This window comes from Mytilus californianus, unplaced genomic scaffold (genome assembly GCF_021869535.1).
Source record: "Mytilus californianus isolate M0D057914Y unplaced genomic scaffold, xbMytCali1.0.p SCAF_10, whole genome shotgun sequence".
NCBI classification, from domain to species: Eukaryota; Metazoa; Mollusca; class Bivalvia; order Mytilida; family Mytilidae; genus Mytilus; species Mytilus californianus.
The window spans coordinates 79360722-79386678 of NW_026262582.1; the positions used below are offsets into that span (position 1 = coordinate 79360722).

General features: G+C 32.3%; 2 protein-coding genes across 2 annotated transcripts in view; one reads left to right on the forward strand and one right to left on the reverse strand.

Moving 5' to 3' along the window:
* The window catches only part of LOC127718596 (uncharacterized oxidoreductase YtbE-like), a 470207-nt gene that overhangs the window by 429707 nt on the left and 14543 nt on the right, over nt 1-25957 (reverse strand). The gene's annotated exons all lie outside the window — the stretch shown is intronic.
* On the forward strand, nt 1233-16848 carry LOC127718586 (uncharacterized). The gene is made up of 7 exons (XM_052224652.1): nt 1233-1411; nt 3632-4080; nt 5750-5918; nt 6947-7137; nt 8853-8880; nt 10377-10439; nt 15736-16848. The coding sequence occupies exons 1-7, from the start codon at nt 1318-1320 to the stop codon at nt 16746-16748; spliced, it is 2007 nt and encodes a 668-aa protein (XP_052080612.1). The 5' UTR covers nt 1233-1317; the 3' UTR covers nt 16749-16848.

Consider the following 25957-nt stretch of genomic DNA (forward strand, 5'->3'; position numbering starts at 1 on the left):
CTTTTTCGTGTTATCAAATTGCATGGTATGATCCTCGACCGATTCATCTGAATTCGGACAATATGTTTACAATTGATAAGAAAAGGATCACGATATTTTGCAGAGAAGAGTTATTAACAATGTTTAGTTCACCAGTAATAACATGGCCAGTCGAAATATATCTTGTATATTTGAATTGGGAACTAGCATACGTGCAATCGGGGAGATCAATATTGAGATCATGTAGCGCGAGCTTGTAATTGGACATCAATATTCAGATATATTTACTGCGGAAAATTCAGTACTGTTCAAACAATAAGCCTTCAGTCAATCTAATTCTGTTCAGTAGATTTTTAGACAATGCAATAAACTGCTGATATGAACAGATCTTACAATGCATTCACCATGTTAACCAGTGCAAGTCATCAATTGTAAATATTTTGATTGCCATGTTTGTATTTCGTTTTGTTTTGTTGCGTCACAAGCCGTTGGTTTTCTCGTTTTAAAAGTTCCACATTTTGTAATTCTAGGCACCTTTATTGCACAGTTCATATTATGATTACTGTTAAAGCTGTAAAGGTGCTTACATCTCAGAAAGTAACATCTTTAAGTAATAATGATAGATATGTATGTACGAGACGGACACACACATATCAATATTGAGGTTATCTAATTAACTTTAAATTCCAATATACTCAACACATTATCTTGACCTACCACAATAGCACCTTGCCACCAAGAAAAGAATAAGTATTGATTAATCATAACATAAAAATGTCTTTCTGCGATGATCGACTTGGCATTGACTTCAATTTCATGTTTTACGTTTTGAGTCAGTCTGTTTCTCAGTTTCAATTAGCAGTAGCTAAAAAGACTCATTATAGATACCAGGCTTGTAGTTTTGTACGCACGTTATAAAAAGTCCCAACCTTTTAAAATGTGAAAAAAAACAATTTAACGTTAATACAGTGCAGTTAATGTTAAACGATATGTAAAATGAACAAAAAAGGACGGAAAAAACGGAAAAAACAACAGCGAATAACGAAAACAAAATAAACCAGTTAAATTACCAAACAATAAAACTAAACACAAATTGACATGAAAGCAATTCACCAAACTCGTTTTAGCAAACAAAAGTTCTGAAGAAGAGATTTGGAAGCCCAGACACGATATATATATCAAATATGTATAATATGATAATTGTTGGGATTGAAATTATAGCTTGTGTATGTATTATTATATTTGCAGTTCTTGTTTAATATTAGGAAGGACAGAATATATCTACCAAAGATAAATGTTTAAACGAAAAGAAATCAATGTTATATTAAACATAACAGAATGAACGCGCAAGCTACAATTAGTCCATTAAAACTGATAACAACACCTGGTTTACAGATACAAGACGATCAGAATAAAGTTCCAATGATTACAGGTACCCAATAGATTTTGAACAACACGTGCAATCTTATTGTTAAGCATGCAGACCTATTTGCATTATGATAATTGATTTGCATTGCAAATAAAACATGCAATTCTGCATGAGAAAGAGTTTATCTTATATGAGTATTCCTTGTATCGGAACGACACAAAGCACTGGATTTTTAAAGTGCTAGTAAACAAGAAAATAATGAATGGAAAGACTTGTATCCTCGCTTAACACATTCTGATCAGTCTTTCCTGTTTAATCGACAGTGCCGCATGTTTAAGAGAAAAAAATAGCATATAACGATTTTAATTGTTGCGTTTGATCTAGCTTGGCATCTTAATCACGATCACAAGAAATTGGGTAAGGAAGCAATGAGTTGGTTTACTTAGTCCAAAATGTATGGTTGCAAACGTGTGCATAGCTTTAACATGTCAATTTATAACTGCTTACAAAACATTTTGAATAATTCCAACTTTAAATCAGTCAAGGATACAGTTGATGCAATTATTGTTTATATTTTTGAAGATTTAGATTATAATTACCTGCAAGTTTACGTAAAATCGTTCCATTTAGATTGTGTGATATTTCCATAATCTCTCCATACAAGTAACTAGATATCGTTACTAGTATTTGTTTTACCAATCATATAATATTAAAGTTTTTGGAGGGTAAATAACCTACCAGGCTCATTCAAAGCAAGTACGCTGCCACGTAACCATTAAGGCGATCAATTTCATATTTGTTAATGTAGAATGGTAAACATATTATATTTTTTGTGTGCCCTAGTTTGCTTTACTTTGATAAGATACCAGTCTATTATACCAATAAGTTGTTCTTTTTTAAAAAAGATATTACAAGGACAAGTACGATTGTTTGTAATGGAAGGCCAGAGGATAGTATAAATATATACAAGTCTAAATTGAAAACAACGTTCAAACCTATAATTGCGTTGGATAAAAACCGCAATTTTTATATGTGTGCATGCAAAACAAATTTCTTGGTAGAAGGGTCTAAATACAGCACAAAGAACATTTTCCAAAAGACCATAACAGTAAAAAAGTATATTTTAACAAAACGCATTTGACTAACAGGTGGAACAACTGATGTTCTTAAACCCTGCTGACTGCCATTGTCGATTGCCAAATAAACGGACCACCAGATGTAACAAAATGGATCTTATTATTAATTTATTACCAAACAGAGTTCAATAAACTTGCGGAAAAGATGGAATACAGCAAACATGAGGTGCAAAAATGTGTACACCATATCCGGATTTCGACAATTAATGTCTCTTCAGTGATGTTAGGGATCGAAACGGTATTTGGAAGGCCATATAATTTACCTCAATTTAGGATAGAATCTTGAATCTTGAAAGAGTCGAAATAGGATGAACGGATCATATAAACCCGAAGGCAAATATAATACAAGCCCAAACGAAAAAATATAAACAAGTCTAAATTGAAAATAACGTTCAAACCTATAAGTGCGTTTGACAAAAACAGCAATTTTTATACGTGTACATGCAAAACAGATTTCTTGGTAGAGGGGTCTAAATACAGCACATATGTATATATATACGTTGTTTTCAATTCAGACTTTTATATATTTTTCGGTTGGGCTTGTATTATATTTGCCTTCGGGTTTATATGATCCGTTCATCCTATTTTGACTCAAGAGTCTATTCTACATTGAGGTAAATTATATGGCCTTCCAAATACCGTTTCGATTCCTAACATCACTGAAGAGACATTTATTGTCGAAATCCGGATATGGTGTACAAAAATCTTTGCACCTTTGTTTGCGGTATACCATCTTTGCCGCAAGTTTATTGTTTTCTGTTTGGTATTAAATTTATAATTAAGATTCATTTATTACACCTTGTGATACGTTTATTTGGCAATCGCCAATGGCAGTCAGCAGGGTTTAAGAACATTTGTTGTTCGACCTGTAAGTCAATTGCGTTTTGTTTAAATATACTTTTTTACTTTTTTGGTCTTTTGGAAAATGTTGTTTGTGCTGTATATGGACCCCTCTAACAAGAAATTTGTTTTGCATGCACACGTATAAAAATTGCGGTTTTTATCCAACGCAATCATAGGTTTGAACGTTGTTTTCAATTTAGACTTGTATATATATATATATATATATATATATATATTTACTATGATTCATTTAGATTTTGTCCATTTCATGTGCTCAACCTCTCATACATTGATTTAATTCCAGGTCCCCCAGGAGATTTGAATAACGAAAAGAAAAGGTGGCTGATTATTGGGATATGTCTGCATACGATTATTTCTCCTCTGCTGAGAAAATATGTGGATCCTATTATAATTAATTTGTACAAATCATTGGTATTTAGCGACTCCATTGATACACAGGATTATCATACATATCTAAAGAAATACCCGGGAACAAATAAATATTTTCTTAATTATGAATCAATAAACGACAACAGGAAAGTACCGAAGAAAAAGATTAACAACGCATGGAAAGGAGATTACCAGAGATATAATTATAAAGTAACAAGCCATGTGGATTTGTCAAAGTTGTTCCTAAAGCCTCATTTGGCTCATTACTCGGCAATTGATGAGTCATGTGACTCGTCTGCTCTGCTTAGCATGGTCATTAACATCAGTTCGTTTCCACAAACTGTGCAGACTGATGCTGACAAGGTAAACATTTTAATATATTTAGTATTATTTTCGAGATGACTTAATGAACTAGTAATAGATAAGCTGTGAGCTAATTGTTTTCAATATATTGTAATCAACATCAGTTACCGTTCCTCCGAGTGTACAGATTGATGCTGCTAAGGTATGAGTTTTCGAGATAGTTTAATAGTCGATTAATTGCATGACTCTTCGAGTCCTTTGATAGTACTTGCATCTGAACTAGATCCAAGGAGCATAACCATATAATCCATAGTATATATTTTAATATATCAAAATATGTGTAATGGTAATGGAAATTAACAAAAAATCTTTATTTAGAGAGAGTAACTTAGCAACACGACGGGTGCCACATGTGGAGCAGGATTTGCTTACCCTTCCGGAGCACCTGAGATCCCCCCCAGTTTTTGGTGGGGTCCGTGTTGCTAGGCTTTAGTTTTCTATGTTGTGTCATCTGTACTTTTATTTGTCTATTTGTCTTTTTATTTTTGGCCATGGCGTTGTCAGTTTGTTTTCGATCTATGAGTTTGACTGTCCCTCTGGTATCTTTCGTCCCGCTTTCATTTGGATTGCACCAATTTTTAATAAAGATCTCTAAATACAATAATAATTACATCAAAAATAAACAATACAAATTCAATAATAATGATAAATAAAGATGCAATTTAAATTCAATAAACAATTATTATATGGCATTACAGTACAAATATCATGGTAATTTTTAAAATACATATATTTGTAGTTATGTTTAAATTCTGATACTGTGTTTGATTTTTAATTGTATTAGGAAGAGCATTCCAAACTTTTGGTCCACTGTACGAGAAACTATAGACTTATACAACTCTGTATTTGGTTTTGGAATTATAATATTATCTGAAATGAAAATCTCGTATTGTATTTTTGGTTTCGGAAGCTGATAAAAGACTTGACAAATATTCTGGAGCTAAACCATTCTTTGCTTTATACATTAGTAATGATTTATGATAATGTATTCTTTGTGTAATCGGCACAATGTTACATTCGTATAATAATTCGCTTGAAGTTTGATGTAAGCATGTTCGTCTAAAATTATTCTTGCTGCCCTCTTTTGCAGTTTTAGTAAACTATCTAATAGAAAGTTGTTTCAGTTTCCCCATATTGAAAAACAATAATCTAAATGAGGAAAAAAGTAAGCGTTATAAAACAGTTCTCTAACTTTGTGATTTAAGTATTCTTTATCCTTTTTAGTCAACTTAAAGAAGAGTTGACTTTTTTATTATATGATCAATATGAGAAGACCAAGATAGAGATGCATCAATAAAAATACCTATAACCTTTTCACATGTACTTTCTTTGATTTGTTGTCCATTTATGGCAAGATTAATGTTTTCATCTGATGTAACAGAAAGCTTCTGTTTAGAGCTAATACATATAGCTTTCGTTTTAGATACATTTACAGCCATTTTATTGTCATCACACCAGCAAAATATATCTTGTAAAACCGTATTAAGTTTTTGACTGATGCAACTTTTGTCCAATGACTGATATGGTGATATCATCAGCAAATAAATCGGTGGTATGATTAGGATTAGATAAAGGAAGGCCATTTATAAAAATTAAAAACAACACAGATCCTAAAACGGAATTCCTGGCATCCTTTATGAAACTGACTAACTATTTTGCAATTGTTTAGATACGAGTGGACATACGCAATTCCTGGGCGCATTGTGACTTTAGAAATTGGACTAGAGAAAAATATAGAAATTGTTTCCATATAATGGGCCAATTCGTCAAGGATCTTAGTCTGAGTGACACCGAAAGGGCAAGAATCTTGGGAGAACTCAAAACATGGGTAACAAACGGTATCTAATAATTATAATATAGTGTTTGCAAAATTTATTTTTTGTCGAGGGCTTCGACATGTGGAAGCGGAAGCGAGGAATAGCGATGCTGCATTCCTTCGTCGGCGTTGTCATTTGTAGTCATTTTTGTTTTTGTATTTTACTGATAAATGAACCTTGTTAAACGTTTTATTTTTTTATCTTGTATGCAGTATACATACAAATCACTCTAAGGTTAAGTTTCTTAGTAATTAATAACTTTTCAAACTGTAAGGACTTTAATGAAAATGAACAGAAGATCTGGGTCGATAACGCTGCTGATGGAATGCTAGTCACCGAGAGTATAATTAGATCAGTTTTCTTGCTTCGATAAAGAAATTATAACATAAACTTATGTGAAATTTCCCATTTAGAAATTAAGAAATCATTTAGAAACTAGGGTTCAAACTCCCCACGCAATGTGTACCTCAGATGAACTGGTTTTTTTGTCATACACTGAACGCATCAATCGCATGGGGAGGCATATCGTTCCATGTCACCCTTTACGATGTATTTTGAATAAGAAGTTTGATATCGTGCAAGTTTAAACCACCTTCCCATTACACTATAGCTGGACAGATTCATCGCAACCATCAGTGATGTTCAAAAACAGGGTCAAAACTATATTTTGATCAATATAATAGACACAATTCACGACATAAAAAATACAAATTATATTTCTGAGATCCAACTCACGCATGACACATACTATATAAATGACACAGCGTTGGTCATCAAAAACCTACACAACCTAAAATGTCTCATACAACACAGAATATTTTGCTATGATCCATATCAATCACAACAACATTGATGTGATCCATATCACAGACAACACAACGTATACTTCAAAAACATCAATCATAGGAACTTACATCAAACAATATGTTAGCAACCGTCATTCAACATGTTGTTCAACACACTAAACAAATAGTTAGTTATTAGTATATTTTTGCAACAGGTCTTCTTAAGCCTTACCTGAATATCAAATATTTTGTCCTTCTTTACAGGTCAGAACTATTTTCTGAGTGAAACAAGACTTGGTGCTAAGATAGCGGATGAAATACGTCAACAAATTCATGTTCTCGGAGAATATGTACAACATGGTTTAACTGAAACAGACATTCAAATTTTCAAAGTGAAAGAAGAATTACAAGATTTAGAAAACGGTTTACAGGAAAAGATAAGAAACTTAGAAAATGTATGAAAAAAAAAAAAACAACATTTGTAACCATAAAATACCCAACACACTCAAAAAAGCGTAATTGATATATGCTAGAAAAGTCAATCCATCTTATGGAATATTATATGTCATAACTGGAAAAGAATATAGTCATAGAATTAAACAATTGGTAGATTGTATTCCGTTTCTTTACATGATATACTTTTTGACTTAACGACTTATTTCCATGTAATACGTATGAGTTTATAAGACTTGATTTGTAAGTAGTGGAACAAAAAATCCTTACTATTATAGAACATTTGAGTTTATTCCTAGAGTTTGGTGGCGTTCATGTTTTATTGCTGTATAGTAAGCGTTTTGTATAGTTATATTCACTGATGTCTGCAAATTAACTTCGTATACCCCAATTGCCATGTAGCTAATTTATATTGTGTTACGTAGGTCAATCATTCTGGTGAACATACATGACACTAGCACTTCTTTTTCTTTATGGCTGCTGATAATTGTATAATTTTCTTCACATAAGTGTATAATGATAACTTACCGGTCGACTATTTATTTGTTTATTATGTTCAATTTTTGACGACTAATATCCTTGGGATTGGAAATTTTCATGAACATTGTGGCAATTTGGACTTTAGCGGCAAGTTTTTTTTTCGGTCGAGGAAGCCGCGAACTACAAACCTTCGACATGAAAACTGGCCATTCTTGTCAATTTCTGGTCAAGCTGTTAACTTGTTTACTTTACGGAAAGCTAGTACAGGTGGCTCGGGAAAGATCTTGGATAGTTTAGGATGTTTTTCGATTTCTTTCTAATTTTCGCGGATTAGGTGTGATAGGTTGTCAAATTTGGGATGGTAAGTCAACACAAAAGGCACCCTCTTGTCGACCTTTTTGTCTTTATATTGTGAAAGTTCATCTCGGCTGATGTTGTTAGCACGAATGAAACATTTATCGGATTAGCTCCACCAACGATACTGCAAAAAGACGGCTGCAAGAACTTCGCGGTCACCTCAAACATCGAGGCTACAAAAGAAAAGACATTGATAAAGGTTTTTCTCGTGCTAACAACATCAAACGAGATGAACTTTTACAATATAAAGACAAAAATTGAAAACAACGTTCAAACCTATGATTGCGTTGGATAAAAACCGCAACTTTTATACGTGTGCATGCAAAACAAATTTTATATATGTATAAAGAAATTTGTTTTGCATGCACACGCATAAAAATTGCGGTTTTTATCCAACGCAATCATAGGTTTGAACGTTGTTTTCAATTTAGTCTTGTTATATATAGATATATATATATAACTACTTATCGAATATTCCGTTTCAAACGGTATTGACTTTTTGTCTATTTATAATTTATTTTGGTTGCTATATATGAAATAATGGCATTTTTGTTTTTTGATACTGACTTTATCAGCAATAATATCAAGCGAGCCCGCTAGGGCGGACTGATTTTCGAGCAGATGAAATCAGTATAAAAAATGCCATTATTCCGTTTATCGGCTACATGTCATAACTGTATATTGTGGTTGAAAATGTGAAGTTAACTGAAATAATTAGTAAATCTACTTTATTGTTATGAGCCAACATAGACATCTTAATTCCACTTTACGTTAAACATGTTAAAGTTTTACTGATTGACTTGATTATCTCCTTACTGTTATAGTAATATTTCAAATACAGCTTCAAGTAAAATGTTTTTTATTCAATATTTTTTTCCAGAAAACTAAGGAACACGATGAACAAATAGGTGAGTATCACCAATTGTTCAGTTATATGATAAACATTTTCATAGGGTATTGAATATCTTTCTTTAGGTCACATTTGCTGATTTTGAACTGCTTTAAGGAAGTAGTTCTGCAATTAATGATATTTTGGATAAGTGTCGTCAGATTTAAATAAACAATACAATAAGATGTCCCAATATTGTCATTAATTGCATACGCAAGTCAGTGTTAACGAAAGGACCAGCAATATTCTTTTGCTGTTTAACATGAAAACTATAACATATGTGTTTTTGATTCTAGATAATCTCAACAAAACATCAAAATTAAGTACCTAAAGGTAACTTAACGCTGACATTATTTGGACACGTCAGTTTTGTTCTAACTTATTCCCTTCAGAGTTAAGGTTAACAGATGTGAAGGTTTTTTAAAACGAAAAATCAATATTATTTGTTTAAATTCAGAAATTCAATGTTGATGCTTTATCTTAGGTTTTTAATTTTTTTCAACGGATTCATGACTTTGCTATACCTTATACACGATAGTAAAACTTTGTCAATGTTGACACATGTAGCACAGGTGCTGCTAACCCTTTCCGTGTTTGTGTTGTGCGGTTTTTAGTTTTCTATGTAGTGTTTGTAGAGTGTTGTTTTTCTTCTTTTCGTCGGTTTTCGTTTGCAAGCCATTACGTTGACATTTAGTCTTATGAGTTGGAATATATATTTGGAAAATTACGCCATTTTCAAATATAAATTCAATATTTTGTATAGAACAATAAAATATTGAAAATCTAACCAATGAGATACCTTCAAGGGAACTTAATATAATACGCATTGGTTAAGTAGAGTAAGCTTACAGATGTTTATATTTCGTAAATCCATTTAGAGTTTACAAAAAAGAAGAATAAATATACCTGAGGTAATCGCATAACACCAAAAAATGCGCGATGGAGGATGTGTTTACTAGGGTAAGCTTCTCCTGCATGCTATAAACCTGACTTATGTATATGTCATTTCAGTGTGGATTACAAAAGTTAAGCAATGCAATTCACTAATAAAATCAATTTAAAAGAAGTTTTACATTCTGAAGACTTACTTGGTGGCTGGGTTAAATAATAGTAACTATATCTGTCATTTTATCGCACTGAATTCCATGTTTTAAATCGAAAAGTTTTACATACCTTTCAAAATACGTATAAATATATATTTGGCTGACTAATTAGCTAGTGTTTAATGGTAAAAGAGAAAGTGGTGAAATTTGAGCAATGTAAAGTAACAAATAGTTTCATTTATATATGTATTAGTGGTCCGACAGAAAAGAAAAAAAATACCAAACAAAAAACACTGAAACACATAAACAGAAAAAAACACAATTAAAACATATAAAGAACGATATATTAAAACACCAGATAAAATCTTATCCAAGACAGGTGCTAAAATAGTATATAGCTTCCTGATATAGTATAGTAAGCAAAATCGTTTTGATTTGTGTATTGCAACTTGAATAACTGAGTTATTTTTAGGTATTATGTGGGAAGAAATCAGGAAGAAACGAGTCGAAGATCGTTATTCAAAACATTTTGGAGGTATGCATATTAACAGTTTACATGGTTTCTATTGTCAATTATCATGCAATCTCATCCGTTTGGAACATATACACTGCAAAGGCCCACGAATCTTAAAAATCAATGTTTTCTTGAATTTGTATGACTTAACAGTCTTTAATCTGACTGAAAAAGTCTGAATGCGTATATCATGCATTGTCTGCATGTATTCTGTATTAAACATGAATGATTTTTAAATGGTTATTTTTATATGTCAAGACAAATTAGCGAAACCCAATTAGGACAGTCTTTTGAGTATTATTTCTATTTTAATTGAAGAATTGAATAAAATTTATCGGTATTTGTAGTAACAATGATCATACAATGCATATGCAAATTTGCTGGTTATAACCCCTTTCTTTGTAAACCTTAACTTCTGACCCTTTGAAATACTACTTCTTCATTTCACTAACAATAGTTTTTTCTGCATACGTCTATTTCTTATAATGTAACTATTTTTTACTTATAATTTAAACTCTGATTATAACCTTATCAATCAATGTTTACATCATAAGTAATACCTATTCTAATTCATATCTGCATTACCATTACATTCAAATTACGATTATTTAAATTATTTCATGATGTTTTTTGTCAATTTTGAAAAGTTTCAAAAATAATGAATACCTACCTTTTCAAATGAAAAAAGAACAGAGTTGCTTCTTATGAAAATTGGATGAAAAACAAATACAACTTTGAGTTGAAAAATGTATTGGAACTGTTACAGTGATTTTATACAAAAAAGAAGGTTTTACAACAAGTTTTTTCCGATAACCTTCACTTCAAAAGTCTAAAAGTCTGAAAAGACCAGTTTTTGTCTTAATTTGCATGAACTTTTACTCGACATTCTCCAAAAGTATGACTTGTGTCTTAATTTTTCTTGACAAATTCTCATTTATATTAAATTTGTATGAAATTTACTCGACATATTCTCGACATTCTGAATATGGTCTTAAAATTTCTTGACAAATTCTTGACATTTGAATACTGTCTTGAAATTTCTCGACATATTCTCGACATTCTTACTTTTTCTCAGTATGGCTTGACATATTCTGAACATTTTGAATCGTGTCTTAAATTTACTTGACAGTTCCGAGTTTTACAAATCATGACCAATATTCATGATATAACTTTAATCTTTATTTCTCTTTATATGATATACTGTTGTTTCAAGTTACACTTCTCTACAACAAAAATAAAAGTTGGGCATGTAAAATAATTGAAAATTTGGGTATATAAATATTTTTACAAATGCAAATATGGCTATGAAATCTAAAGTATAAAATAATTCAAATGTGGGTGTGTTGACATAAAACAATTTCAATGTGGGTTTTTAAATAATTACAAATTTTGATTCCTAAATCTTATAAATTAAATGATTCAAACCAATCATACTGTAGACATATTTCATTCTACATTCATAATATTCAATGTTGATATGGTAAATAATTATTATACCAAAATGTGGTTTATATAAATAGCAAATTATGATGATATACAAATCATTCATTTAACAGAAGAAAAAATTGTGTAATGTCATCTGTTGGAATATATTAAGTATTACACATGGACAGGATGTTCCCCATAAAATTAAGGTATTCCACACCCCAGAGTACACGCAACTGTCAAATAGAAGTTATTGCTTTACCTGTAATCAGCCATACAACTTATCAATTGACCAACCATGCCACTACAATTTAAAAAGTTTGTTGATAGATGAAAATGAAAATCATCATTTTGATAAAAACAATTGAATTGAAATGGATTTTCTTCATCAAAATTATGAAGTTAATTATTTTAACATAAAAACAAATTGAATAATTCCCAAAGATTAAAAGAAAATTATTATCTACTCCAGGAATAATAAAAAAAATGTATTTATAATGGGTCCCATCAATGATTTCTATAGAAATCATCGGTCTTATGAAATGGTTCTCAAACGTTACAGACATGCATAATATAGATCTAAACATTTTTTTCTTTTCAGGAAGGAGTTATCACAAATATTTATTTTTGGTAAAAAAAATATTAAATTCAACACTCAAATTTGAATAAAAATGTTTTTGGGTTGTTCTAAAAAATGAATAAGGTTTTTGAATCAAGATGGGAACAAATTTTTTGATCTAAACGAAAGCCCCCCCCCCCCCCCCCCCTCTTTTTTTAGCAACACAAACCCAAAAGATGAATTGTGGGGTCCAAAAGAGATACAAGACACCTATTTTAGTAAAGCAAATTTGACTGGCAGTTTTGCGAACGGCAACAATCTAAATGCTGTTTGTCAATACCTTCGACTTATATTCCAAGTGAAAACAATTACTTAAATGTTTAATAAAAATAAATCAAAATTAAACTACATCATTGTCATGGGGGATTATTCAGGGTATTCCAACTTAGTTGCACCAAAAGGGTATCTTACTATACCAAATTAATCCTTGATTCTTCAAAGTTTAGTTTAGCCATAATAAAAAGGAGTATATAACAGCAATAGAATGTCATAAACAGTGCAGAATAAGTCTGTTCACATTTCAGGCGAAATTTATACTGTTGAGATAGTGTCAAGACATATTTAAGACTGTCAAGAATGTGTCGAGACATATTCAGACATTATTTAGAATGTCAAGAATATGTCGAGACATATTCAGACATTATTAAGAATGTCAAGAATATGTCAAGACAGATCGAGACAAATTTAAGACAGTCAAGAATTGGTCGAGACTAATCCAGACTCTTATCAAAATAAAAATAAAACAGTAAAGACTTTAAGATTAGCTCTTCCAACATAAATTTATTACACTTAAGACACATGTAGACAAATTAAGAGTGCTAAGAATAACATGAATAATGCAGACAAAACATTGCAATTTCAAAATTGTATGACTTTGTAGATATATGTTAATATTTCAATATTAGATATTCTGTGCTCTACATTTATATAACCCGGACGACATTTCTATGGTAGAGCAATATCCTACATCAATTTGAATTCATATAACTGGCATTTTAGTTTACCTCCACTCTTAAAGTAGGGTTATATTGCAAGTAGCTTGACCGTCCGACAGTTAGAATGTTCTACCGCCTGTTTGTCCAACAAATATTATCCATCTATCTAGTATAATAATCTGATGCAAACTAATAATTTAATCATTTATCAACCTCAGTGGTGTACCGATAGTGTGGTACACTCGTCTATCGGAAGATTGGTAATCTTGAATTATGTGGCAACCACACAGTGCCGATTATGGCCCCCGTTTGAGACCAGACAGCGCTAAGACACGAAAAGTGAAAAAGTCGGAACACTATCCTCAATGATGTGGAATGTCCTATCATTGTCTGAGCGCAGTCGTATACGATTGTAACATATTCATAGAGATTGGAATGGTCCGAAGAGCTCGGCCAAGCGCCCTCGACAGTAAGGTGCGTCCGGTAACATCCTTGGAAACTCATCCAATTTCGGATTACAATCGTGACTATGTCGCGACAGATTCTGCTGTATCGAATTAAATAACAACAATGTTCTTGAAACAGGCATGATCTGGAGAAAATTGTCATTGCTGTTTGCTGCCGATTGAGTCAAGATAGCATCCATATCTAGTCGAATGCGAACCGTCTTTACCGAAACCATTCAACAACAAATGGAAGTTTTTAACGACCTTGACTGGCTATACAGCCCTTACACGGTCGGATCAGTCCCGGTATTTATACGGAATTCGACCATGATACCCACGTCAGAGTCCCGACGATAAATGAACACAATACGACTGAGTCTTGACAAAGCCGTTTGCAATGCGGTACATCAAACTGTGTAATGATTATGTTCCGACAGTGCCTGATGATCCCGAATATGGCGACAGTTTTCTAACGGATATCTTTGCTTAACGTCGGTTCAGTGTCTGCTCACTGTCTGATCTTTGTCGTATCCCATTCGGTAGAATCAGGAAGATGTCAGGACAGATTCTGTCGTTTTTTACTATGTGAAAATTACAAATCGGATTAGAATCGGATTGAGAACGGGATAATCCGGACAAATTCGGCTGGAAAGGGATGAATTTGGACGCTTCATAAACAATATCTGATATCAATAGAAAAGGGGAGACGGTATCATATTGACAGAAGTGAAAGAAAGTGTTCTATATGCCAGAATGGAGATATAGGAGACGAATATCACTGTATTTTTGTTTGCCTAGCTTTAGAAGATGAATGGAAAATATTGATACCAAACGAACTAATAAGCAGACATAATTTTTTTTTAAATTCAAGACACTGTCTAACTCAAAAAAACCCAAAGACACTCAAACAGCTTATCAACAGTTAAATATCTCCTTCTTCTCAACTATAATTTCAACATATTAAAAACTAAAACTATTTCTTTAAACATGTTTATCTATCTGTTTTGTATTCTTATATTTTTATTTATTTAACTATTTTTATTTATGTATTTGTTTATTTTTTTTAAAATATATATACCTTTTATGTAATCACATCTAATATTTTATAGACATATTTTGAACTTCTGTGTAACCTTTGTACTTGTATGGTTTAATGAGAAATAAACTATCTATCTATCAGACTTTTGACAAAATTTAATCGGGAATGGTCCTGTCAAGAAAGTAACTCACGTCATGAAGCAGACAGATTTTTGTATCAAGGATACAGGAAGATTACTAAGTAATAATAAGCCCAATTTGCATCTTTGTCATTTAAGGTATAAATTATTATATTTTTAATTATAATAATTCTGAAAAACGGAGAAAAGAACATTATCTGAAAAATTTGAAGATAGCCTTCTCTTTATTGCATTAAAGAGGACATCATGAATAAAATTCCTAACAGCTAAGTCAACATCGGATACGTTTCAGTATCTAAAGCTCTTTTGAACAGAAAATATCCTTGGAACTAGTTTTCTTTTTTACCATTTGGTTAAACGATTAATTTATTGTACAACCCAATGTCACAAAGACAAAAATGAAGGATATTTCAAATGTTATTAAATACTAATAATGAAAGGGATTTTTTGTTAAATGTAAAATGTAAAAAACCTGAAGGCCTTTGTAATAAGCATGATAAGAGTCAAAATAATGTAACTGTAAAATTAGTGTTACATTAGTTATGTATGTGGACTTTGTCCTCTTTCACAGGTAAAACCTGTCTTATATAATCCTGGATCCCCTCTCCCCCCAAAAAAATTATTCCGCAAATAGGATGTTTAACTATTTTTAAATTATAATATACATGTAATGCAATATGCTAAAAATATGAAATACATTTCATCTTTTTGTAGGTTCGACAGTCAGGGCAGAAGATAATGAAATACGAATAGTACTTATTGGACGAACAGGACACGGGAAAAGTGCAACAGGAAATAGTCTTTTGGGTCGCAATCGTTTTCTATCAAAACCTAGTGGTTCTTCAGTAACGGAACATTGTGAACTCGGAGATACTAAACGGGAAGGGAAAAACATAGTTATAGTTGATACACCCGGTTTATTTGATACGAAAACGACGAATGAAACTGTTACTAAGGAGATAACAAGATGTATTGCAATGACATCACCTGGCCTTCACGCAATGGTCCTTGTTGTTAGTGTCGGTCGATTTACGCAGGAAGAAGAAGATACAGTCAAACATTATGTTGATCACTTTGGTGTAGGTGTTCTTTGCTATATGATTGTACTTTTCACTAGAAAGGATGATCTTTCGAAATCAAATATATCGATTTATCAACACGTTAAAACTGTTCCGGAGTATCTTAAAACAATACTTGGTAAGTGCGGGGATAGATTCCTTGCGTTTAACAATGAAGCGGTTGGACAATCTCAATCAGAGCAAGTTGATTCCTTTTTTAAAATGGTAGAGTCGATGTGCGAGAAAAATGGCGGATCTTGTTATACAAACGAAATGTACGAAGAAGTAGAAGATGCACTACAAAAGAGGATGCGAGATGATAAGGAGGCAAAGGAAGAGCAAATGAAAGAAGAAACAGAAGCAAAAACAAAACAAATACAAGATAAATACGCGAAAAAACTAGAGAAAGAAAAAGAAATTGTTCTTGAATTAAAAAATGCCCTAGAATCGAAGAATATAGAATCGGAGATAGACAAAAAAAATCTACAAAAACAACTCGAAGAAGCAAACAAAAAACTTAAATCAGAGTGTAAGAATAAGGAAAAAGAATTACTGGAGCAAATAAAGAAAACTGAAAACAAATTTAAACCAAGAATGACCGAAAATGCGTTGAGAAGGAATCAAAGAAATTATTTTGAAAACGAAGCACCATTTTGTCAGATATTATGAAACGATTAGTTTCTTTTGACAAATTGTTTGGTTTGTAAAAAGATGAGTTTAGAACAGAATGAAAGTTTAATTCAAAATTAAAAAGAATAATGTGAAATTATTATACCTGCTTTGTTATCTTTTATTTCGTTTCGACCAACATACAATGTCGAAATATTAAAACATGTGAATATAATAGAATGATATATTTATATAAAAACGTGTACAAAACAAAAAAACAAAAAAAAACATAAAAAAACATTAAACGTAATCTAAAAATATTTCGGTTAACATATATCCTTCATCAGCAGGATTATGATGTAAAATGAATCATATCAATCTATTGTTATTTACCTATAACGATCTTGAACTTATACGGTTAAAACCGAACACAGCAGCGTTTGTACAATTCTAAATTTTAAAAATGACGTAGGTAAGGTATCTACAGTAGAGACTGAAAAGACTAACTAAAATTTCAATTGAATAGCACATTGAGATTTAACCTGGTATAATTGTAGAATTTTATAATTGACATAGGTAAAGAAATAGCAACAGCAATGTTCAATCTACAAATTTGAGAAAGCAAATGTTTGTTCTTCCCTCGACGGAATTCGAATTCATGCTATTAGGATATCATGACAACATCGCATGCACTGTGTCCATCGCTCAAGACAAATCGACCACCTAGACTGCCTTCGTGGCCTAGTGTTACCTTTTTCTCGTCAGTAGAATCAAGAGTTGTAACACAGTTCAAATTGTGGTTGAAGTTTGCAACGCCCTATTGAGCAGAGATATAAAGGATGATGCTATATAATTAGTTTTTCTTAATTCTTTCATAAAGCACATCAGGTTCTAAAGTATGGAGCTGGTGGATCCAAAAGTTTTCTCTATTTGTCTCATTTTAGTGTCCCACTCAGTGTTCACTTCTATTATTTGGAAAGTATCATTATAAAAATGATGTTTTTTTACCAAATATGTTTGTGAGGGGACAGTTTTTGTTGGTCTTGTTACATGATTGATGGTTATTTAGCCGATTATTAAATTTAAAAAATCATTTAAATTAAACAATTTACACCTTTTTTGAATTGGGATGGCGTCGTATAACTTAGTCGGCGAAAATCAATTAAAATTATAATCCCAAAGGTTTCATCTCACAAAGAATAGTCTCATAAGAAATGCGGGTATATTTATTGATACAAAAATATACCAAACGAAATGAAACAAAGCTAAACAAATAAAAGGATTAGTATTAGAGATACTAATTTACTATCTTCAACAATGGAAACATTTTGTTAACAATATGTCTAGCGCAGTGTCCAAAGTTAACAAACTTGGAAATGGAATTAGCTTAAAGTTTAAGATCTTTTAAAATGTACCAAATTAATGAATACTAAAATACGTAAAGGACACAAATATTCATAACCGCTGATTGGCATATGAACATGAGTAGGACTTTTTTCTACGTTTTTCTAAGCATTAAATGTCTCGTTTAAATCTCAATGTAGTATATAAGCAAAAGGTATCTGGAAAGTAACAACAAATTACAAAGCACGTATAACCAGCATGATAGAAAATAACGACAAATCTCACAGGGCTGTATTACAAGCACGCTATCAAATAAAAACAAATCTCCCTAAGCTGTATAACCAGTGTGATAGAAAATAACAACAAATCTCCCAAAGCCTCTTTAGTAGAGTGGTCAAGAAAAGCTTGACTACATTAGATGGGACCTATATAAAACGAACAGGTAATGTGTATAAAATGATACATGACAAAATCAATGAAACGGCAGTTGTAATCTGTGGCAAGAACCTTACAGAATGTTTCATAAAACTTTCACTTCCTATATTCATTCGTTACCATTTCCTGCTTGAAATCATTACAGATGTTAAATCCAATGACGATTGTATAATAATATCGGAAGACACACAGGAAGACTATTTCGGAAGATTGTTAAGTGACTTACGGCATTGTGTTACTACAAGTACAATACATAATGCACAATAATATATCAGTCATTTATTGATAGATTACTCGCCTATTTTTAAAAAAAAGTGTTGAAGCTAAACAAATATTAAGGATTCTTGATAACAGAAGTCATCATGGATATACAACACCTTTAATGGATTCAGCATCAGGTGGTTTCTACGATTTCGTTCAATTTCTAACTGTTACTATTCAATGTAATGTGAATAGGGCTGCCGTAGAAGGTAAATCACCTTTATTTAAAGCATCTGAAAGAGGACATTCAGAAGTAGTTAATTTCTTATTAAAGAACAATGCTGATGTATCCAAACATGATAGTTATAGAAGGTCTCCACTGTACGTGGCATGTGAAAGAGGACACAGAGAGACAGCGGAACTGTTACTGTTGAACAATTCTGATATCTCTCAGTTTAACAATAATCAATATTGTATGTTGCATGTAAAAGAGGACATTTTGATACAGTAAAACTATTACTAAATTACAATGCTGATGTTTTTCAATGTAACAGTTATCGAAAGTCCCCATTGTTTGTTGCCTTTAACGAAAGACATACTGATATCGTTAATCTGTTACTACGTATACAGTACAAGGCTGATGTATTCCTATATGATAGAAGTAGGAGGTCTCCTCTATTTGTAGCATGTGAAGTAGGACAAACAAACACAGTAAATCTGTTATTGTTGAACAATGCAGATATCTCTCAGTCAGTGTAACAGGTATGGGGAGTCTCCGTTGTATGTGGCATGTGAAGTAGGACACGTAGAGACAGTAGAACTGTTACTCCAAAACATTGTTGATGTCAAAATGTGTAATAAAAAAGGTCAGACACCGAATGATATTTCCTGCGAATCACCTTGCACCAAAATTGTAAATCTATCGAAAGCATCACAGTAAAGTAGTTGTTTCATGAATTTGAGGTTTATGAGAACTTAGATCACTGTACAAAGACCTAATATGTAGATACTAATACTCCTTTTTTCACATATGAGTGTACTGGAATCACGATCCTGATAAAATGAATATGAAAAACATGCAGGGAATATATGCAATTGGTCAGTTTATATAAGAAGATGTGATATGAGTCCAAATGAGACAACTCTCCATCCAAGTCACAATTTGTAAAAGTAAACCATTATAGGTCAAAGTTCGGTCTTCAACACGGAACCTTGGCTCACACCGAATAGCAAGCTATAAAGAGCTCAAAAAATGACTAGTGTAAAACCATTCAAACGGGAAACCCAACGGTCTAATCTATATAAAAAACGAGAAACGAGAAACACTAATGAACTACATCAACAAAGGACAACCACTGAACATCAGGTTCCTGTGTATGGAAAGCATGTAGTTGGTCAGTTTTTCCATGGAATGGATATGATAAGTTAGTAGGTTTGTAAGTCTCAGAGATGCGATAGGTATACTTAAGTGCGATGCTCAAGATGAAGTGTGATGGTCCTATCGCTGTTGTGTGACGGCCTGCATGTCAAGTGATTCTAGGTTCATATCTACTATCTAGTTATTATATGAAATTGCATTCATTATTATTCATTAAACAATTATGGTAGAGATCCCTTTCCAACAAACTTTCATTGTCAATGTATAGATGCTTATCAAGATATGACACAGACGTAGCTGTATATGTTGTATCCTTTTTTTACGCTGAGATAAATGCGGTCACCATAATTATCATATTTTGCACCTCTGTTTCCACCCGCATCAGGAACGTTCGATGCCTAAAACCCGAAATCTTTATGCACGAAATAGGAACCCCAGAAAGAGTCATACTATCAAAAGTACAAAGACAAATAAAGGGAATCATGTAAAGTGAATAAAATGAACCATAAAGTCAGCACCTATTCATGCTATAATATATCTCTCAGTCCCATTGTGTATTGTTTTGTAGACACCGAATACTAGGTCTTGGTACGTTCCAATGTACCTTTCGAGACAAAAGACATCATTATTTATAAGCACAGACATCGGTTTACAAAGTTTGAGTAGCAGCTACAAGCTCTTGAATATCGTACGAGTTAAGAAATGGGTACGTCATATACGGTTGATATTCTAAATGATGCTACCAAGGTGAGAAAAAATTATAAATTCAAAATTTAATATCGTTTAATGCGTACTTTGTTAATGTTTCTAGCCGGTTCATTGTTGTACGATCTCTACATATCTATATACAAAATTCAAAAATTTTATGTAAGATTAGAAGGAACAAAAAAATAATAAAGGAACAGGTAAATAAAATTGCAGTTCTTTCATACTACCTATATTACTGTCAATGTAATAACTTTGATGCAGTTTGTTAAAGTGGTTCAGCAAATGGCAAATAGATCCTATTTTGTTCGAGCAAGTTGCTCTATTTCGCATAGTAAAATAACAAAAATACCGAACCCCGAGGAAAAATTCTAAACGGAAAGTCCCTAAACAAATGACGAAATCTAAAGTTCAAACACATCGAATGGATAACAAATGTCATATTCCTGACTTGGTACAGGCATTTTCGTATTTAGAAAATGGTGGATTAAACCTGGTTTTATAGCTAGCTAAATCTCTCACTTGTATGATAATGTTCTTGTTACTTGATATTGTATTTTGTGTGTCTTTCAACCAAGAACGTCTTACTCTTTTTAATTAACAATGAGTTGCTATTCATAAAACGGTTTACGGTTAAATAGGGTTCGCCTCAAAGTTTTCAAAGAATTCCGCAGAATTCTTCTTCAATTTACATCAAGGTAATCAGTAACATAGTTCTTTTTTTTTTAAGTATGGACTTTTTCATCGAATACATGCATTTAATCACATAATCCATCCTTCTTCCACCTGACGATAAAAAGTAAAGTTTTACGCCACACTGAACCAAAATATTTGTGCAAGTCAGTGCAGTATGTACACATCTGTTTCTAACCAAGTTATATATCTTTATTTATGAATAAAATGCTCCGCTGGGCGCAGCTTGATACGACCGCAGAGGTCGAACACTGAACAGTTGGGGCAAGTATGGAAACAACATTCCATCTTGATACATCTATGAATTTGGATTGTGATTAAATATTTGACACAGCATAGGTTTCTGACACAGAATGAATGTGGTCTAAGAACTTAATTTTTTTTATTTTACCTATTATGGTCCAATATTCAAAATCTAAATACATACATGGTTAGATTCAGCATATCAAAGAACCCCAAGAATTCAATTTTTGTTAAAATCAAACTTAGTTTAATTTTGGACCCTTTGGACCTTAATGTAGACCAATTTGAAAACGGGACCAAAAATTAAGAATCTAAATACACGGTTAGATTCAGCATATCAAAGAACCCCAATATTTCAATTTTTGATGAAATCAAACCATATCATTATTATTTGCTTTTATCTATAAATAATTTAATTTTGGATGTAACGCGTCTTCTGATTGGTTGACGTTGTTTTGTTTATCAGCTCATAGACATAATTTTGTCATGTGACCGTGACGTCATCAACGTTTTTTATGGTTTACTCCGGTTTAAAATGAAATTTAGAATTAAATTATAAGAAATGACTGTAATATTTTTTCTGCCTATTCGAAATAACATAAAAAATGTGGTGCACACTTTAAAATAACCCGCTACGCAGGTTATTCAGTGTGCACCACATTTTTTATGTCATTTCTTCATAGACAGAAAAAATATTACAATTATTCCTTAAATAAAACATAACCAACTTTAAATGGAAAATTTTAAAGAAAATAAAAAGGAAAAACATATCCCCCCCCCCATTTTTTTGAACCCCCTTATGATTCATCACGCCCAAACTAAATCCCAGCATTCCCTTTGTAGTATGATACCTTGCAATACAATTTCATAGAGATCCATTCACTAAAACAAAAGTTAAGAGTGCGAAAACTAATGTGTCTTCGGACGACGACGACGACGCCGGACGACGACGCCAACGTCATACCAATATACGACCACACAATTTTTTTTGCGGTCGTATAAAAATTTAAGTACAAACAAGTTGTCAGTGGTCTTCATTTTTTTTTTTTTTTTGTGAAATCTAAATTGAACTGATTAGTGATAGGACAGTGTCTATTCTAAATATATTAATATATAATTCAGCACTGACCGCAATTAATACAGTATGTCTACTATTGTGAAGAGGATTTTTTTGTCTGATAAAACTATCATTCAATGCTGTTCTGATTTTATTATTTCACTTGGCCGAAGATAATGTGAGTTTTTGCCATCAGTGTTCGTGCCGTCGGATTTCCTCTTGGTAACCACTTTACTGAATGAACCAAAACTTTGCATATATCTCATAACAATATAATATTAGAGTTTTCTTTTGTTTCGACTCGTCCACATACATGATCGTGATATCCTTTTGTAATTTAATTTTCAAAATCCTCTTTTAAATTAATGCTGAAAATTTACTAAAACCGAACTTGATCTGTATGTACTTATGGATGTCTTTAATAAGTGTAAGAACCTTCGGGTGCGGATCGAAAACTCAGAACGTCCACCAACAAAGGACAAAGTTTACATTAAACCTTCGCAGAAGATACATTGTGCTTTTCTTGTTAATAGCAGATGTTCCTTTGCTACTTTTGTTGTGGTGAAAAAATTATAAGACCCAAAAAGACTGAGTTCGATAGATATAGTTTTCAAACAACCTCTGGAATACTTATTACAACGAAACTTAATTGAAGTTCCCTGATGGTTTCAACTAGGCCGCCAGCGGAGTTGATAGTTAACATTGTAATGCTAGGGGGTATTGCGATTTTAGTAAAATAGTGAAAGAAAATGACAACATTCAAGTAGAACTTTTCTAAAGAAGGTACTCACAATTAGTGATTACTTTGCCTCTGATAAAAAAGCACATTTAACTTCTTTGCTCAAAATACATCCAAGTGAGCAATTTATAGCTTTTCTGCCAAGCTTGTATGTGGTATTCAGGAATAAAAGCAAACACTGGTAGATTCGGAGTCTAAATAATGGTCTTAGGAATAAAATCAAAGACTGGTAGGTTCGGATACCGAATGATGATTCCAAGTACGGTGTTATGTCTGCATGCAGACTACAAATAGTACAATGTAAGCTTGCTCGTAAAAATCCGACGCGTCCGAAGAAAAGCTAGCATCGGTCCAATATTTGTATTAAGTAGTGCTGTCCTATGTTTATACAGTATGTAGAAAAAAATGTGTTGGTTCGGTATATATATATCATTTAGCACTTAACTATTTAAATACAGTATGCAGATTTACAGTAAAGAGAACGTGTCGTTCCTATATTATATAATTTAGCGCAGACTTCATTTTATACAGTATGTAGAACATGTAGAAGTGAGAGCGTCTGTCCCATAGATTTGTAATTTATCGCTGTTATCATTTTGATACATATGGTTAAAATTCTGAATGTTATTGTTACCTTTTATACGTAATATCAAGATCTTAAAAAATTGCAAAAAAAAAATTCTGCTGATTAAGGCTTATTATCCTATCGCGGTTCGAAGATTGGAAATGAATATAAAAATAAGATGTGGTGTGATCATAGGTCGCCATACTGCCTTCATTAATGAGTAAAACCCATACCGCAGAGTCAGCTTTAAAAGGCCCCGAAATGACAAATCTATCATGGTTAAGAGATAAGTTATTTCTTTGAATACCGGTTCAGCATGAAATTGAAATTTGTTATTTTGCTGGAATATGTTTTATATGTGCAGCTCTTGAAAGTGACAATATCATTGTTGTGCAGAAAGCCGTGATTTGCATTTCGATTTCAACGAACTCTTAATTAATATATTGGATGAATACGCTTGTTTTCCCAAAAAAAGAGTCGAAAGATACATTCAAACCCTTAAGTCGAAAACAAACTGACGACACTATGGCATAAAACGAAAAACGACAAACAACAGTAGACGAAACATCACATAAAAAAGTAAAGATTGAGCAAAAAGAACCCAACCAAAATCGGGGGTAGATCTCAGGTGCTCCGGAATGGAAGGCAGATCATCTGCAACATGTGACACCCAAACTGATGCTTGGAATATTCAAAAAGTAATTTTTTAATTATCAACTCAACATAACGAGTTATACATGTTTAACTATTAACTAACAAAGGTTTTTAAACAATATCAAGTCAATAATATCATCTTAATCAGTCTGTCCAAGGCATTTTACAAGGATTCCACGTACATGAATTGTCTGGGAAACTATTCTGTAAAATAAATTGGAAACAAATAAATTCACATTTCGTAAATATGGCATGCTGAGGCTTTTTTTTATTCGTTGTTTATGGATCTGAAGGTGCAATGAAATTAAAATTTCGTCAATGAATGTTTATTGTTCCAAACAGGTATTAACCAATCACAACGTTTTGGTGTAGTCTTTTGGAAAAATGACACAGATGGCATTAGATTCTGAAAGGGTAAATTGTTGTTATTTATATACGAGATGCAGTTCATCATGTTTATGTTCTGTTGTTGGAGAGTTTAGTACTAGTATTCATTGGACAGTTTTTTCTCTTTGACAATTTTGTCGGTACATATTGTTAAATGATGACAAACACTCGTAAATCCACTTTAAATATGTAAACCAAGATATCAAATGTAAAAGAATCAGATGACTCCAAACGAAGCGAGTCCGAGTGAGACGACGGGGAAAGTGTCTCGAATATACCGGGAAAACATGGGTTGAAAAACATCGTATTAGTGAACTATTTCGTGTGTGCGTCTTCCGGATTAATCAGGCACTTACTTTCTGTCTCTGATACTTTGAATTCCGCGTGGAGCATGCTTACAGTAGCACGACAACGCGTGCATTCTTTTTGTTTTTGTTCATAAACTGGAGGCTCTAAAGAGCCTGTATCGCTCACCTTGGTCAATGTGCATATTTAAAAAAGGAAACTCTCCAACTTTGTAGACGAGAATATAATTCATAACAAAAATCTCTGTTTTGTTGATCTTATATTACTGATCCTTCAGTCTGTTTAGTTTCTCTCTATCTTGCTCAAAACACAAAAGAGGGTATACAAATCCTCATTTAAAGGCAATAACTCCTTTAAAGAGTACCAGTCTACTAACTATATCGGCAAAATTTGACTTGTTAGTAGATCTTGCCTTGCTGATAATCTTTGTGATTTAAAATGTCTATTTATCTATCATAATGTTTATCGTATAAGACAAAACATGGTAAAAATCTTCATTAAAGGGCAATAACTCCAATAAAATGTTTTGGACGTTTTCCTCCGAATTGTCTTAATTGTAGAT

Excerpts from the sequence above, each read along its gene's own strand:
- LOC127718586 (XM_052224652.1), top strand. The coding sequence starts at position 1,318 with ATGAACGCGCAAGCTACAATTAGTCCATTAAAACTGATAACAACACCT. Across the intron at positions 4,081-5,749 it reads TGCAGACTGATGCTGACAAG|ATACGAGTGGACATACGCAA; the intron begins GTAAACATTTTA and ends GCAATTGTTTAG. Across the intron at positions 7,138-8,852 it reads AGATAAGAAACTTAGAAAAT|AAAACTAAGGAACACGATGA; the intron begins GTATGAAAAAAA and ends ATTTTTTTCCAG.